A 15,188-nucleotide genomic window follows, 5' to 3' on the forward strand; every position below is an offset into this window, starting at 1 on the left:
GTGCTCTCCCTTGTTCAGGCCAACTGTTCCTGTGAGTTTCTCCAACCTGGTACAGACCAAAGGGGCTGCTTTTAACCATTCTTTTTCCTTTATAAAGTATGTGTTTGACAGCTAGTTTCGGCTTTTCCTGCCTTATCAGTCAGCACAGTTAGCAGCATCATTCATTGTTCCTGGTCCTCTGAGCATGGGTGTGGCACCTTCTGCCTGCTTAGATCCTCATGTAATCACAGTGCCTTGATGAGAATAAAGAAAGCATGCTGTACATTTCCCGTTGTCTTAAAATGTATTTTATGTGTAAAATTCAACATACTCTATATCAAGCCATGTTGAAATTCTCTGATGATGTATGTTTATTGTCTTACTAAGCAAGACATTAAAATCTTTGCCACAAGTGCCAGGCATAGTGGCACATGTTTAATCCCAGTGCTTGGGAGGCAGAGACAGGTGGATCTCTGTGAGTTTCAGAGCAGCTGGAGCCACATAGTGAAACCCTGTCTCAAAAAACAAACAAACAACCAATAAAAACAAAAAACACTTGTCAGGCTCGAAGTCTTTTTGAAGGATGATCTGCGAAGCAGTGGGCTTTGTCTCTTTTGGTGTCGGAGAATGTCATGAGATACAGATGTTGAAGTGCAGCTTTTAGTGCTCTGTAAATATTGCCATTTTGTTAAACAGGATAATTCCCCATTTCCACTCCATTTCACTTCAGGTATTTATTTCATTCATAGGAATTTTTGTTCTACTGGTGGAGGATGTTTAGTTTAATCTACTTGCAGGCTCTTTCTTCTGTTTTTATAATTTGCCTCTGGCCCAGTAATCATGCTTTTAATCATCGTCAAGCCCTCACCATCTATAGAAACCAACTTCCTTTCAGCCTCTTTTCAGTTCTTCCCACAAGTGAGCATTGCAGAAAGGTTGGATTTTTTGTTTGATTTTTGTTTTTGGTGGGGGAAGATAGGGTATCACTATATAGTTCTAGCAGACCTGGAATTCACAGAGCTCTGCCTGCTTCTGCCTCTTCCAGGAATAAAATTAAAGGTATCTGTCACTACACCTGGCTGGAGGACTTTAAATTACTTTGGAAACCACTACTTTCTATACCCCTGGCCATCTCCCTACACATGCTCATTCCCTCATGTTCTAACCCAAGTAAGACTGTCACTGCCCCCAAACCAGCCTGCTTCTCCTGTGTCTCCCTTGATTATATGTTATTCAAAACTGCCTTCTCCATCCTTCTCAGAACTGTACCTGTTTTCAAGCTATGCATCAAATGTTAGTGTCCTTGAATTCCTCAGTGATGCCCACAGTCAGATTTAATGTCTTCTTTAAAAGCTACAGTACTGTTAATTTGTCGCTGGTATTGTTTGTTTTGTTTTGTGAAACAAAAAGCCAGAAACCTCTGCAGGCACTTGAGCTACTATGATATCTTTCCCTTACTGTCATACACACGTTTCTGCAGGAGAAGAGTTGATGTTCCATTCTTACTCTCCGTAGTACCAGACTACAGGGAGTGTTGGTTGAACCTTTCAAATACCTTGCATTTAGAGGCTAGTGTTAGAATCAGTTGTCTCAACTCTATGGGAATTAATAAGCCACATGTGTGTTACGTGCATTTACTGCTGCCTGATTTCATCCGGCTAAAATATATATATATATATATATATATATATATATATATATATATAAATTAAAAAAATGACTAGTCACAGAAGAATCTCTGCCTTTTTAGAGCCTATTTAATAGATTAGTGGAGCTCACCGAGGAAGCCCGGAAGGCGTATAAAGACATGGTTGCAGCAACAGAGCAGGAGCAAGCAGAGGAAGCCTTGAAGAGTGTGAAGACAGTGCCTCACCACATGGGCCATTCTCGGAACCCCTCTGCAGCAAGTGCTATTTCTTTCTGCAGTGTTATTTCTGAACCCATTTCTGAAGTAAACGAGAAGGAGTATGGTAAGTCATTCCATACCATTTTAAATGAAATAATTCAAGTGATTAAAACCTTTTTGTATATAACTTCCATTGTACTTCTGGTTTGTTTTTATACTTTTTTTTTTTTCCCAAAATCTGGCGTTGAACTCACTATGTGGCTAAGGATGGCTTTCAACTTCAGATCCCCTGTCTTTATCTCCCAAGTGCTGAGATTACTAGTGTGTGCTACCACACACAGTGTACGTGACAAAGGGGAGCAAGTCCAGAACTCCATGCAAACTAAGCAAGGACTCCCATCAACTAAGCCTTATCTCCAGCCCACATATTCTTATTCTTAATTATCAAATTTTAGCTTAAAATTAGTTTAATAAAAGACACATAGACTAAAATTTAAAAAGTAAAAAAAAAATTAGTTTAAACATTATTATTAAAAATAGAATATTTGTCTGGACTTGGTAGTACACACCTTTAATCCCAGCTCTTGGGAGACAGAGACAGGTGGATTTCTATGAGTTTCAGGACAGCCAGGGCTACTGATACTGCCCTTTAAGATCTTGGAAATCAATCACATTTTGTCTTAGCCACTTGTTCCATTGCTGTGAAGAGACACCGTGACCATGGCAGCTCATAAAGGAAAGCGTTCAGGTGGGGCTGGCTACAGTTCAGAGGTTCAGTCCATTGTCATCATGGTGGGGAACGTAGAGGCAAGCAGGCTTACATGGTGCTGGAGCAGGAGCTGAGAGTTACAAGCAGATTCATAGGCAGAGAGAGACAGACAGACACTGGGCTTGGTGTGGGCTTTTGAAATCTCAAAGCCTTCCAACAGTGACACAGTTCTTTCAACAAGGGGATACCTCTCCAGAGGCTTCTTCCTGGGCAGTGGTGGCACACATCTTTAATCCCAGCACTTGGGAAGCCTTAGTTTTTATTTTTAAAACTCTGCCTAAGAAGTAATTAAATGCTGAACCTCTCTTTAGGAAAAAGAGAAGCCAATGGAAGGAAATGCAAATGTGGCTTTAAGGCTTTATTTTTCATAATTAAATATATATGAGATAATACCTTATTCTTAATTTCTTAAAATTATATTTATCATGTGTGCATGTGCATGACAGGATGTGGCACACCTCTGACACAGCATGTTCTATGGTCAGAGGATAGCTTTGTGGACCCACTTCTGATAAGTAGTTTATATCCCCGGTAGTCAGTTTCTCCGACAATGCAATAAGCCAGATCAAACTGAATTAAGACCAGGTTTAATCTGAGCACAGCATCTCCCGGGTGATTCTCAGGAAGAACAGGAGAGAAATCACATGGCAGCTCTAGAGACAGAGTTTAAATACTCTTAGGCAAAGTCTTGAGCAGTTCTGGGAGAAGGCAGGGTCGAGAGAGAGAGAGAGAGAGAGAGAGAGAGAGAGAGAGAGAGAGAGAGAGAGGGAGGGAGGGAGGAGGGAGGGAGGGAGGGAGGGGGAGGGGGGGGAGGGGGGAGGGGGAGGGGGGTGTGTGTGTGTGTGTGTGTGTGCCAAAGTAGAGTTCCCAGCTAAATATCTGGGCAGGGTTTGGAATAGGGGATCTCAACTTTCCAACCTTTTTAGTATATATGGGTGCTGGTTCAAGTCTGCCTACTTTGTCTTGGTAGGGATGGCGTGGGGACAGGGAGTCGGGAGTTGGTGGACTCACACATCATTGGGAGGTATGGGTGAAGAAGCATTCTGTTAACTGCTGTCCTGGAGACATCAGGAGTCTGTTCCTTGAGGAGGCAGAGAAGGCAGTTTTCTGAGGGGAAAAAAAAAATAGATTTTTACCATGGGCCCTAAGAACAGGGCTAGCCGTGGGAAGAGTGAAGATAACCAGAAAGAATGGGACCGAGAAGTGCCCTGGCTGTATAAAAGAGGCAAGAGTGAATGAGTGAGACGTGAGAGTAGATGTGCCCTTCAGTGGGACATTTTGGAAAACCAGGTCCCAGTTGCTGGAGAGGTGCCCACCTGGCGAGGTGGTACCAGCACTGATTTGATGTCCCAGGAGCACACCAAATCGAGGGGTGATATGTTCCAGGAGTACCTGCTATTTTCCTGGAGGTGGGGTGTGCCTCCATCCATTCTGTAGAGGTGTCAACTAGAGTTAAGAGATAATGGAGCCTTTTATGATTGGGCCTGTGGGTGAAGTCAGCTTGCCAGTACTTGCCTGGTTGGTGTCCTCTGAGCTGGTGCAGGGGCTGGTGTATTTGGCCTGAGGAGTGAACCAGTAAAATATGGGCTGAAAGATGGGTGGGGTCAAAGAGGGCCTTTGGGGTCTGATATCAGTTCCAACTAGACCATATTTCTTGATACAGTAGCAGAACCCTTTCTCTAGGATCCTGCAGGTTTCTGGTAAAACAGCTGGAGCAGATTTACAGCTTGGTGTCATAGAAAAAGGCTGTGGCTTTGAGTTAAAAGGTATGAACATTTTTAGAAGACAAACAGGAAATTTACTGACCAAAGGAGGTTGAGTGGAGGAGGAGGATGGAGTTGAACACACCTGCAGGGTTTCATACCCTCTTTATTGCTAACCTGGTTCAGAGGGGGAAGAGTTGGCATTTCGGCAGAGTTTTGTCATATGTGGCGGAAGACAGTGCAGTAATGCTGAAAAGACCTCTGTCAGTTTATCAAAACTGGATTCATCAGTGCTGAAACTCTGAACCCCCAAAGTTACCTCTGAAACCTGTTTATCTTGTACTATGAAGCCTGTGAATGAGGCAAACCTGTCTGTGACTTTAACTGATGAACTAATGAGCTGCCACGGTATTGTAGCCGTGGGGTTTGGGGGAGAACTGTTAAACTGGTGAGGCTCTCAGTCTGTACCCATCAGATCTGAGAAGGATAAACATCACCTGAGTAGGCAGAAGTGAGACAGCTTTGCAGCTACTTAGGGCAGCTATCCCAGGTTTCTCCACGGCTGTTGGGAACACAGGTCCCAGGGCAGTTAGCAGTTTCAGCTGCCAGGCCCAGAAGATCTGACAGACTTTCCTGTGGAGTAGGAAATTGGGGAGAGTGGTCTACCTTGTCTTGACCAAGAAGAGCAGTCAATTCCCCAGTGTCTGCTTGTCCACAGTCTGGACAGGGTCTTGTCAACAGTTAAAGTACAAAGCTGTTTTCCACTCTGTGACTGGCCTACATTTAAAGCAAGCTTCCAGATGGAAGTTCTTCTGCAGCCATCCATCTTCTCTGAAGGAGATACAGGATGCTGCCAGGAGCTGGCATGCTGCTCTCATGAGAAGCTTTTTTTATTAAAATGCCATATTCTCAGATCTATGAAGTGTTTGAGGATCAGGGTATTGTTATATGTTAGGCATATCTAAGCTAGACAAATGTTGCTTAGGCTTAACTTTGAGAAAAAAAATATATATATTTTTATATATATATATTTTAGTTTACCAAATTAGCTACAGCTTACCAAAGTTAGTAAAAGAAAGAAGGTTAGACATATATTTTAAATTGGTCTTTGTTAGCCTGAATATATATACTTTAGATAAGAAGAGACTCTTGTCGTACTGTTAAGTCATTGTCTTGCTGCATCATAGAATAGGAATATTGCAGTCTCTTGTGTTCCGATGTGGTCCTAAGTCATAGAGCCATAATCTTAATCTGTGGAAGGCCAAACCAAGCTTTATTATTGTTACAAAAATCTGACTGTCAGCAAAATACATCCCTGCACATGGATGCCTAGAGGGGTAAGTTTAATACCTCATTTTTAAATCCTAGTATTCATAAACCTTGTGTTTATGACAGGACAGGAATTATATAGAAATCTATCCTAATGTAAAATAACTTGGAGACCTGGTATCTCCTGGGTGGGCTCACTCCACATGGTCTACTTTATTTAAGATAGTGACGAAGTCATATGACCTCCTCTTTGTAACCTTAGTCATAATGGCAGCCCACGTGTTATTTCCCAGAAAAATTCCAATTTGCAATTACAAGTTGTAAATTAATTTTTTGTTACAGATTTTTAACCATACCCAATTTCTGAGCTATTTTTATTTATTAAGATAGAACAGCATAAGATAACTTTCTCTGTCATCATATCAGATTCAGCAAAGCCCAGAGGCAAATTCTGAGCCCAGGCAGCTGGTTATAATAGCAATAGCCGAGCTGTTACCAGGACAGACGGAACATGTAAACCCAGACATTCAAAACCAGACAGAAACAGCATTCAGTGACCACATATTTCGGTGCACACAGAATAGATGGGACTTTTTCAGCAGAAAGACAGACAAAACTTTCTTTGGGAAACCTTGTCAGATGACCAAATTACAAATCCTGAAATGAGAGTTTACAGTATTAGAAACCATAGGAATAGAAGACCCTTCCTGGCCATAACACAGCTCCTGTCTGGTTGGGGCAGCTTGCTGAGGGCAGCCGGGCACTGCCATTCATGGGGAGCAGGTGGCAGCACCTCAAGCCCTGGAGGAGGTTCTCTCTCTCTCTCTCTCTCTCTCTCTCTCTCTCTCTCTCTCTCCTCTCTCTCTCTCTCTCTCTCTCTCTCTCTCTCTCTCTCTCTCTGTAGTATTGTGGCTGCCCAAGATCAGATGAAAGCCACCCTCTCTCTCTTGCCCACTCCATCCTCTACTAGACCAGGTCAGCTTTTGGCTCCGATAAGTCATCTACTTCCAAACCAAACAAGGGATCCAGGAACACAGATATGGTGGGAATGAGGAAGGATGAGGATGGAAGAGCAAACAGTAAGCGCTTTTGAATGGTTATGTAAAGTGCACTGGGTTCGGTCAGTGGACCTCTCCTGGGAAGATCAGGAAGGAGGGCTCCAAGTAGTGGACATGAGGACTTCCCCAGAGCAGTGCAACATAAGGCATAGCTTATCCTGTGACTGTGGGGACAGTGAGGATGTAATGGTCCTCAGGGTAGCTTGCCTGGTCAGAGACAGGATGCAGGGGAACCAGAAAGAAGGGTAGGTAAGATCAGATCGTGAGGGGCTCACAGGTGCCATCTAAGGAGTTTGAATCTTAAGGACACCAAAAGCCTATTAGAGACAAAGCCAGCTTCCAAAATAAGCTTGGAACATACAGCAGAGGGATGGAGAGATTGAGACCTGAGTTAAGATAGCAGTCAGCAGATGTAGTTTTTGAGCTAGAAGTCACACAAAGCAATGAGTTCATGGGATAGGGGTGTAGAATAAGGAAGAAATATAGGACAAGGGTTCTGAACCAGCTGGCTTCTCATGCTTTAACACAGTGAATGGTGAGTGATTGTGTTACTAGTGAGACTGAGCACATAGGAGGGGTAGGCCCCATCCATAAGGTAGGAATGAGAGCGAAGGATCGGCCTATACTGAAACATAAACTGTCCTGACTGCAGTGCCCCAGATACCGTCTGCATCATGTATATAACCTGTGGCTAATACAGTATTTATTATGTGTAGTTTTTCATTTGACTATATGATAATACTATTACTCCTATAAAATGCAAATTACCGCAAGATAATTGGATATTTTTACTTAAAAAATAAACCTAGAAGAGTGGGAGTCATTCTGGAGTCCTAGTCCATTAAGGTGATTTTGTCAGCATTGTGTTGTGTGACAAGCTGTGTAAGCCAAGTTACTTATGTTATGTCAGATTTTCCCAGATACTAGAACTACATGGTTAGATTGATTGTGTATAAATGAAACATGATCCAATCATAGGTGATGTGCTTTTCCAGACCCTTGAAGTCAGAATTTATTTTTGCTGGACATCTTGGCTTGAATGCCTGTGAATTGGGGCTCCTTAAAGTCAGCGTAGCTGTAGGGGAAACAAACACCAAGAGACAGTGCATTGGGTTTCCTATGCAGGTTTTATACATAAGCATCAGCAACTCTGTTGGCATATAGTCTACTTTCTGATACAGTGGTGCATTTTATCTCTTAAGTTCTTCATTTGAATGCACATTGTTTTGAACATTTTTATAACATTTAAACTCATTGTAGGACAAGCTAAATGTTTAATTTTCCCCCTCACTTAGTTGCTGAGCCAGCAAATTTATTATTCCTGCCCCCTTATTTTGTTTTTGTTTTTGTTTTTTTAAATAAATTCCACAATTCTGAAACAGTGTTTCTGATTTTCAAAATGTGTTCCTGTTTGTAGAAACTAATTGGAGAAGCATGGTGGAAACTTCCGATGGCTTGGAAATGTCAGAAAATGAGAGAGAGCTTCCCTCTAAGCAGAGCCCTTCTGAGAATCCCAGTAAACTCACACCGGACACAACCCCTGTGAGTAAGGAGCTGCAGCTGGCTGCAGGCAGCACTCCCTCAGCGCCAAGCCAGGGGAAGCCCGCAAGTGACAAGGACGAACTGAAGCCGGACGACCTGGAGTGGGCCTCCCAGCAAAGCACAGAGACTGGCTCATTGGATGGCAGCTGCCGAGATCTTCTGAATTCCTCCATCACCAGCACCACCAGCACGCTTGTACCTGGCATGCTTGAAGAGGAGGATGAAGAGGAGGAAGAAGAGGAAGATTATACTCATGAACCCATATCAGTAGAAGTACAACTCAATAGTAGAATCGAGTCCTGGGTCTCAGAGACCCAGAGGACTATGGAAACCCTTCAGCTCGGCAAGGCCCTTCCTGGCTCCGAGGAAGACAATGCAGTGCAGAGTGGAGAGGAATCAGCAGAAGCACCTGAGGGGCCGGAGTCAGGAGTGGACAGTGAGAGCTGGACCCCTGACCAGCAGCCGAAGCCCAGCAGCACCGTGAACAAAGAGCACTCTGATTCCAATCCTGCTCCTCCAAATCCATAACTCAGGAAGTGTCAGTTGTCTCCAGCTGTGTCCAGCTGCAGCCATGTCCCTGATGCTCCAACTCAACGTTTTCCACTGTCCAGTTACTTACTATGTTTTTAATTCCCAACAGACCTTTTGTAGCTTTTACCTATTTTGTTAAGATCTCAGCTTAACTTTTAACTAGTGTTCAGGTCTGTTTCTAAGAATTGTGTAGAAAATTCAGACTTGTTTCAACTTACTTTGTAATGAAAAAATAATGATTAAAGAAAGAAGACCAAATTCTAAAGAGAAAATGTAAACAAACAACTGATGGCTATTTAAGGTTATTTTACAAACTAAAGATTAAGATTATAAGGACCAGTCTTTGATTACAGACTGCATCTGCTTCAGGGTCATTTGTCTGTTGGAGTCATGGAAGCTGCTTTTGAAAAGTGCTGGAGGTAGTATCAGGACCTAAAAGGTCGAGGACAGCAAGGCTGTCCAACACTGTGCATTACAAAATGGGTGCAGATTTTACTTGGCCCACAATGTTTATTTCAGAAGCCACTGGTCCTTGTACCCCACAAAAGTCAGGATGGGCTGAAACAGCCTGCAGGAGTTAGGCAAGCACTGGAGCGTTACCACCACACTGGCCTTGCTTGTGAAAAGGGACAGATGTCTGTAAGAGCAAAAAGTCACCATCGTGCAACTTGCCAGGTTCTGTCTAACACTTGCCTCTTACCTCAGGAATGCTCTTGTACATAGTGTGTAAAGTTAGCAGACACTGATAGGTGTACAGGTTTGTATTTGCACAGCACTTCCCTGTGGACCCCCAGAAGCAAGGCTCTCCTGCTTTGCCCTAATGCTTGCTTTGGCTTTAGGACCCCTTTGTTTTGAGGTGTGGATCTGTTTGCATATTCAAACAGGTCTACATTGAAAATCATTTCATCTTTTTAAAATTGCACCTTCCTCGTGACAAGAACCACAGTTAGAGGAAATCAGGAGGAGGACTTTTGCACAGTTTGTGGTGACATGTGCAGGTGGGGCTTAGAAGAAGCTGTAGAAGAAAAGAGAAGGTTATTCTAATTGCAGATCTGATGATTTATCAGATTCATATGTATGCAGAAGCTAATTTTACTCATGATTATTTATCTCCACCCTTCTCTAGGAGTGTGTGTGTGTGTGTGTGTGTGTGTGTGTGTGTGTGTGTGTGTTTGGGTGTGTGTGAGTGTGTGTTTGGGAGAATCTTAATGAGCTGTTTTGTTGACTGTCCAGCTATCACCTGGATTCTGCTGTCTTCAGCAAGTTTTCATAAGATGGGAGAATCAAACATTACCTGTCTTTTGTCTTCATCTCCTTTCCTTCACGCTCAGCTACCAGTACACAGATGGACACATGAGCCTTCTCCCTGCGAGCTCCCAGAAGCAGGCAGCAGCCAGGTGTACTTCTCTCCCTGGTTTTATAGGGCAGGACTTTGCCTCCCAGAGGCAGAAGAGACAAGTTAGAGAAATAATTGGACCTACTGTGAGAGTTTCAAGGTTTTATAATGCTGGCATTTAATGCTGGAGAGATGAGATTCTTGGCTGATGGTATGGTATTTGTAAATTGTGAAAGTTTAGGAGCATTGCTTTATATATTTAAAAAAATGTCAGTCAACTTGATTAGTGTGCTAAAGGGGACAATAGTATACCGTCCAGTCTAAGCTGTTGTCCAGTGTAGACTTTAGGCACTAATTATCTGATACTTCAGTTAGACGTAAGGAATGAAGCTGACATAGTATGATTTATATGGGTGGATTCTTACTGTCTGCATATTGGAAGCCTTAACTTGTCTAAAGAAATGATAGAGGTTTTGAACGACTGACAATCTTGAAAGTGGATTTGAAAACTTCTTATTCTTCATGATGTTATTTCCTGCTTGATGTCAGTAGTTCAGATGCTCTTGATCTTGAGGTAGTGGCTTTTCAAAGATTTCTTATATTTTATTCTCTTCTGGATGTGGATCATCATTTTAGAGTTTTGACATTTGTACCAAAACAGATGTTGAGGAAATCTTGGAAACAGCAATAATTTACTTTTGCTGTAGTTGTCAGAAGGCCAGCTGGTGGCCTCTGAAAGGCAGTGGATTTCCTGCCACAAATCCAAGGGACCACAGACTTTATATGGGAAACTGGTCACTTCTAGAGGACAGCCCAAAATTTATCAAAGGAAGTTCTTCCATGCTGAATACCCTTAAGTATGCATCAGCGATGTCTTTATAATCTATTTCCTTTGGGTAAATTTGGGGTGTTCGTGTATATTGAGTTCCAGACTTTAGAGGAGGCATGAGAAATAGGAAAGTCTTATTTTTGGAAATAGGTATCATTCACTCTTTGAGATGTAGAAATAAAAGTAATGGTAAGAATATGAGTTTATCGGCACAAGAAATAAAAACTGATTTTTCCCTTAGTGTGTAGATGTAGTTTTACTGGCAATAATTAGTGTTAGGTATCAGTACATGAATTACAGTATAAATTCCACTCCCCGGTTTGACTCCCTCTTTGGTGGGCTTGTTTGTTGTGAAGACTACTCCTCGAAGACAGAGAGATGTTCATAATAGCTTAATTTTTTTTGGTTTTAATCTTTGTAAATGATGTAATATAATTTCTTTTGACTAAACATGAAAAAATAGCACCTGTTATACATTGAAAAGTTTTTACAGGCTTTGGCTGGAATCATTTTTGAAGAGATGGTATTTTATATGCTTCCAGTATTTGGAAAAGAATTAGTCAAAAGGAATTCAAATAATTTAAATATTGACAAATTAATATCCAAATAACATACTTGTGTGATTTTTCTAATAACCTGGGAAAGTGGGGGTGGGGTGGGGTGGGATTTACAATTTGCAAATAAAGAGCGATCTTTGCATTCATTTCGACTCTTAACACAAAACTGCTAAATCGTAACACATTGTTACTTTAATATATGTATAAAGTATTACTGTTTGTAAAGCTGCTGTTTGCTTAAGAAATTATCATGTAAGTATTTTCTGTACATTGTGCCAACAGATTAGAATATTAATTTAATTCGCTGAAAGCTTATCTTTTTATTTAAATTTTTTCTGTGGAATATTTTCTTGGCAAACATCTTTCCTTCTTCCTTGCCCCTTTCAACCTTTGTACACATTATAGATTCTGCAGAATCTTAAAACTGAACCCTGGTTAATGATAACATTTAAACTTGGTTGGCACATCACACCTTAAAAGTATTTGTATTGTTTTGTAATTTAATTTCTAAATATACCACCTCAATTTATAATTTAATGTCTTAATTATAATGCTCTAATAAAAACTAGCAAAATTAGTGGATTATACCAAGGAAGATTTCTGTGTTCTTTTTCTGTGTGAAGGATAAACGTTATCCCACATTCAGAGGTTAATAACCCTTTTGCACTCTGTAAGTACTAGTGGGGCTTCTCTGCTTATAAAAGTGGTTATTGAAATGCATTCTGATGTCACCCCAGCTCTTTGACCTCCCCTGTGCTGGTAGATTTTTAAGGATTTTGCCTGCCTTGTCTCACGGCTTTGCCAGGATTCTCATGGAGCAATAGCAATCTCTGTGCAAGGGTCAGCATCATCTGTGACACCTGCCTGTCTTCTGAGCCGACTGTTCTGATGTTAGTTTAGCCTCCTGTAGGTCCCTCAGTTCCCCATGGTTGAACCTCGGGGCATACAGCAGCCTTGCATGGCTCCTCTGTCTTTTCGAGGCAATGCAGTGGTGGAGAAACTAAGAAACCATCCGAGATCCCACAGCCAATAGCGGCAGATTTGGAATTCAAACTCTAGCCACAGCTTTACTGTTGTGGAATAATCATTTTTTTACACTGTGAAGATGTGTCTTTGCCAAGGCACATTGATTTAGTAAAGAGCTGAGTGGCCAATGGCTAAGTAGGAAGAGGTTGGACCGGACTTTCGGGCAGAGAGAAGAGAGATGAATCTAGGTGAGGGAGAGGCACTAGAGGAGATGGAGAGGAAGCAGGACATGTGGGAGGAGAAGTATAAGCCACGAACCACGTGGCAGCACGTAGATGAATAGAAATGCGTTAATTTGAGTTATAAGAGCTAGCTAGAAACAAGCCTAAACTAAGACTACCCTTTCATAATTAATAGTAAGTCATGACTTGGGGGCTGGCAGTCCAAGAAAGCCTGCTACACTTTACTGTGTCGTAGAGTGCCCAGGTATGCACAGTGCTTCTGGGGCAGTATGGACCTTGAGCAGTGAATTCTGTCACAGTGCTGATCTCTGTCTCACTAAAACATTGAGAAGCTATAGAAACTTGTCACTTGGTTTTTCTTCACGTTGACCAGAAGAGGGTGTGTATACCTCCTGAAGGCAGTTGAAAGCTGCTGTGAAATACTGCTTTTCTGATGAAAAGGGAAAGGGAGTGTTTTAGTTAGGGTTTCTATAGTTGTGAAGAGACACCAGGACCACGACAGCTCTTACAAGAACATTTAAGTGAGGTGGCAGATGACCAGTCTACTCATTACCATCATGGTGGGACACGGTAACGTTCAGGCAGACATGGTGCTGCAGAAGAAGCTGAGAGCTCTACATCTTTATCACAGGCAGCAGAAGCACTTGTGTCATGTGAAGCCTAACTTGAGCATATAAGACCTCAAAGCCCACCTCCACAGTGACACACTTTCTTGAGAGCACCACTCCCTATGGGCCAAGCATTCACACATATGAGTCTATGGGGGCCATACATATCCAAACCACTACAGAAGTATATTAAACAACAGCTCTTCTGCCATGTACTTACATCCTAATCTGGCACAGGTGGTGTTTTAAGAGGGCATCTGGACAATATGTTGAGTAATGTCCTATGAGGTTTCTAAACCAGAGCAGTTCCAGATCACCCGAGAAAGCAAATACCACCACAAAGCAAGTCACATGACACATTTGTTTTCTCTGTGTGTTTGGAAGTTATGGTTATACTATGCTGTAGTTTATTGGCTGTGTGTCTAAACAATGAAAGTGACAGTTTCAGATTATTTTATTACTAAAAAAACACCTCTAGTGAGTTGCGATTAGAAAAATGAAACCTTGATGTTGGTGGTTGGTAACAGATCAGGGTTGTTGGTTCTGATGTTGGGGTGTCTATGGCAATTGCTTACACAGGGCTGTGAAATCACTGTATCCTTAGGCTCTTGCTTTCACAAAATGTTTCTCTACTATGTCTTGCTGTTGTTTTTGTGGAGTCTGGGATTAAGGCCATGTTTTCATGAATGCTAGGCAAACCCAGCACTGAGCCACAGCATGGCTCAATGGCATTTTCCTATAAAACCTGACAAGTTAAAGTGAATCCTGCTGCTGCTGCTTTTTCAACTGATTCTGAATATTCCATTTTGTTACCACAACAGCAATACTTACAGCTTCTCTGCCAGGCATAGACTCCGTCTCAGGAAACCACTGCTTTTGCTCCTGTGTGAGAAGCGACTCATTGCTAAAGCTTTGTGTGAGAGGGCAGCTTGCCCATCACATTCCCAGCCTGCTTCTGTTTCTGGTTCTTTCACTTTTTCTGCCACGTCCACAGTTAACTCTGCTGAAATCTGGAGCAGCGGCTTTCCAGAGGCCCCATGAGCCAACATTTGCACACATCTATAAACTGCCCGGCTTCATAGAAGTGAGGGATGTAAAGAGCCTTTCTCTGAGTTGGGCTTTAGCTTACAAGACTATGGTAGCTAATTTGATTTTTTTTTTTTTTTGTCCAGACCACTAAACTTGTGTCAGCCATCTGGCTGTGGTGCTCTGCTGTCGCTTGTGTGTGCACTGACTGGTACTTACAGTCTCCCTCATGAGCCTTCCTTTCGCATTCACCGCTTGGCCAGCCGGTACCAGAAGCCGAGCTTCCAGCCTGTCTTGGCCTTGGCCGTGCCTTCTTCCCCAAGCTTCCTCATTTCTAGCTTTTGACTGAAAGTGAGAGATGTGTACTTTTTTCTTTCAGTTCAACACTTAACAAACCATTGTGTGGTTATTAATTTCAATGCTGTTCTATCTTGTGGAATAGGGAAGCCTGAGGAGATGGAGAAAGACATCAGCTGGTTGACAAAGCAGCCAGAACACTGAAAGTATTTACTGATGTGCAGTTCTCTGTCTTACACAGGCAAGGGTTAGGGGCACCTCAAAAACGGTTATATAACAGAGCACCAGCGAATGTCACTGAGCCCAGATCTCTCGTACAAATGTAATGATAATGAATGCATTGGAAACATTGGTAGGGTTACTGGAGCAGACACTGAGAGCTGAAGTGAAGGCATATTACCAGCAGATGTACTCAGCAGAGGGTCAGTGCAAACCTTCAAACCGTGTAAAATACAGTTGATGAAGGGCAATAGAAAGGAATAGAGAGTCCCTGTCCATAGCCTCTCACTTCAAATCTTTCTGCTGTGACTGACTGACATGCCCTCTGTTAATTTAGTTTCTCACCAGCTTTTTTAATGACTACTAGATATTACCATTATAAGGCAGTGGGCTTCTTAACCTCTTGTGTCT

The 15,188-nt window shown here is 42.3% G+C and overlaps 1 protein-coding gene across 5 annotated transcripts in view; it reads left to right on the forward strand.

The window, feature by feature from the left end:
• Secisbp2l (SECIS binding protein 2 like) overlaps window positions 1–12,014 on the forward strand; it is a 50,236-nt gene extending 38,222 nt beyond the window's left edge. For all 5 annotated transcript variants that reach the window (XM_035446060.1, XM_035446059.1, XM_027421951.2 and 2 more), the window contains 2 exons: window positions 1,730–1,949; window positions 8,042–12,014. In XM_035446060.1, the coding sequence (XP_035301951.1) occupies window positions 1,730–1,949; window positions 8,042–8,694 (873 nt within the window). In that variant the 3' untranslated portion in view covers window positions 8,695–12,014. The remainder of the gene's footprint in view (window positions 1–1,729; window positions 1,950–8,041) is intronic.
• Window positions 12,015–15,188: the final 3,174 nt, after the last annotated feature.

The sequence above is a fragment of the Cricetulus griseus genome, chromosome 6 (genome assembly GCF_003668045.3).
Source record: "Cricetulus griseus strain 17A/GY chromosome 6, alternate assembly CriGri-PICRH-1.0, whole genome shotgun sequence".
Taxonomy (NCBI): domain Eukaryota; kingdom Metazoa; phylum Chordata; class Mammalia; order Rodentia; family Cricetidae; genus Cricetulus; species Cricetulus griseus.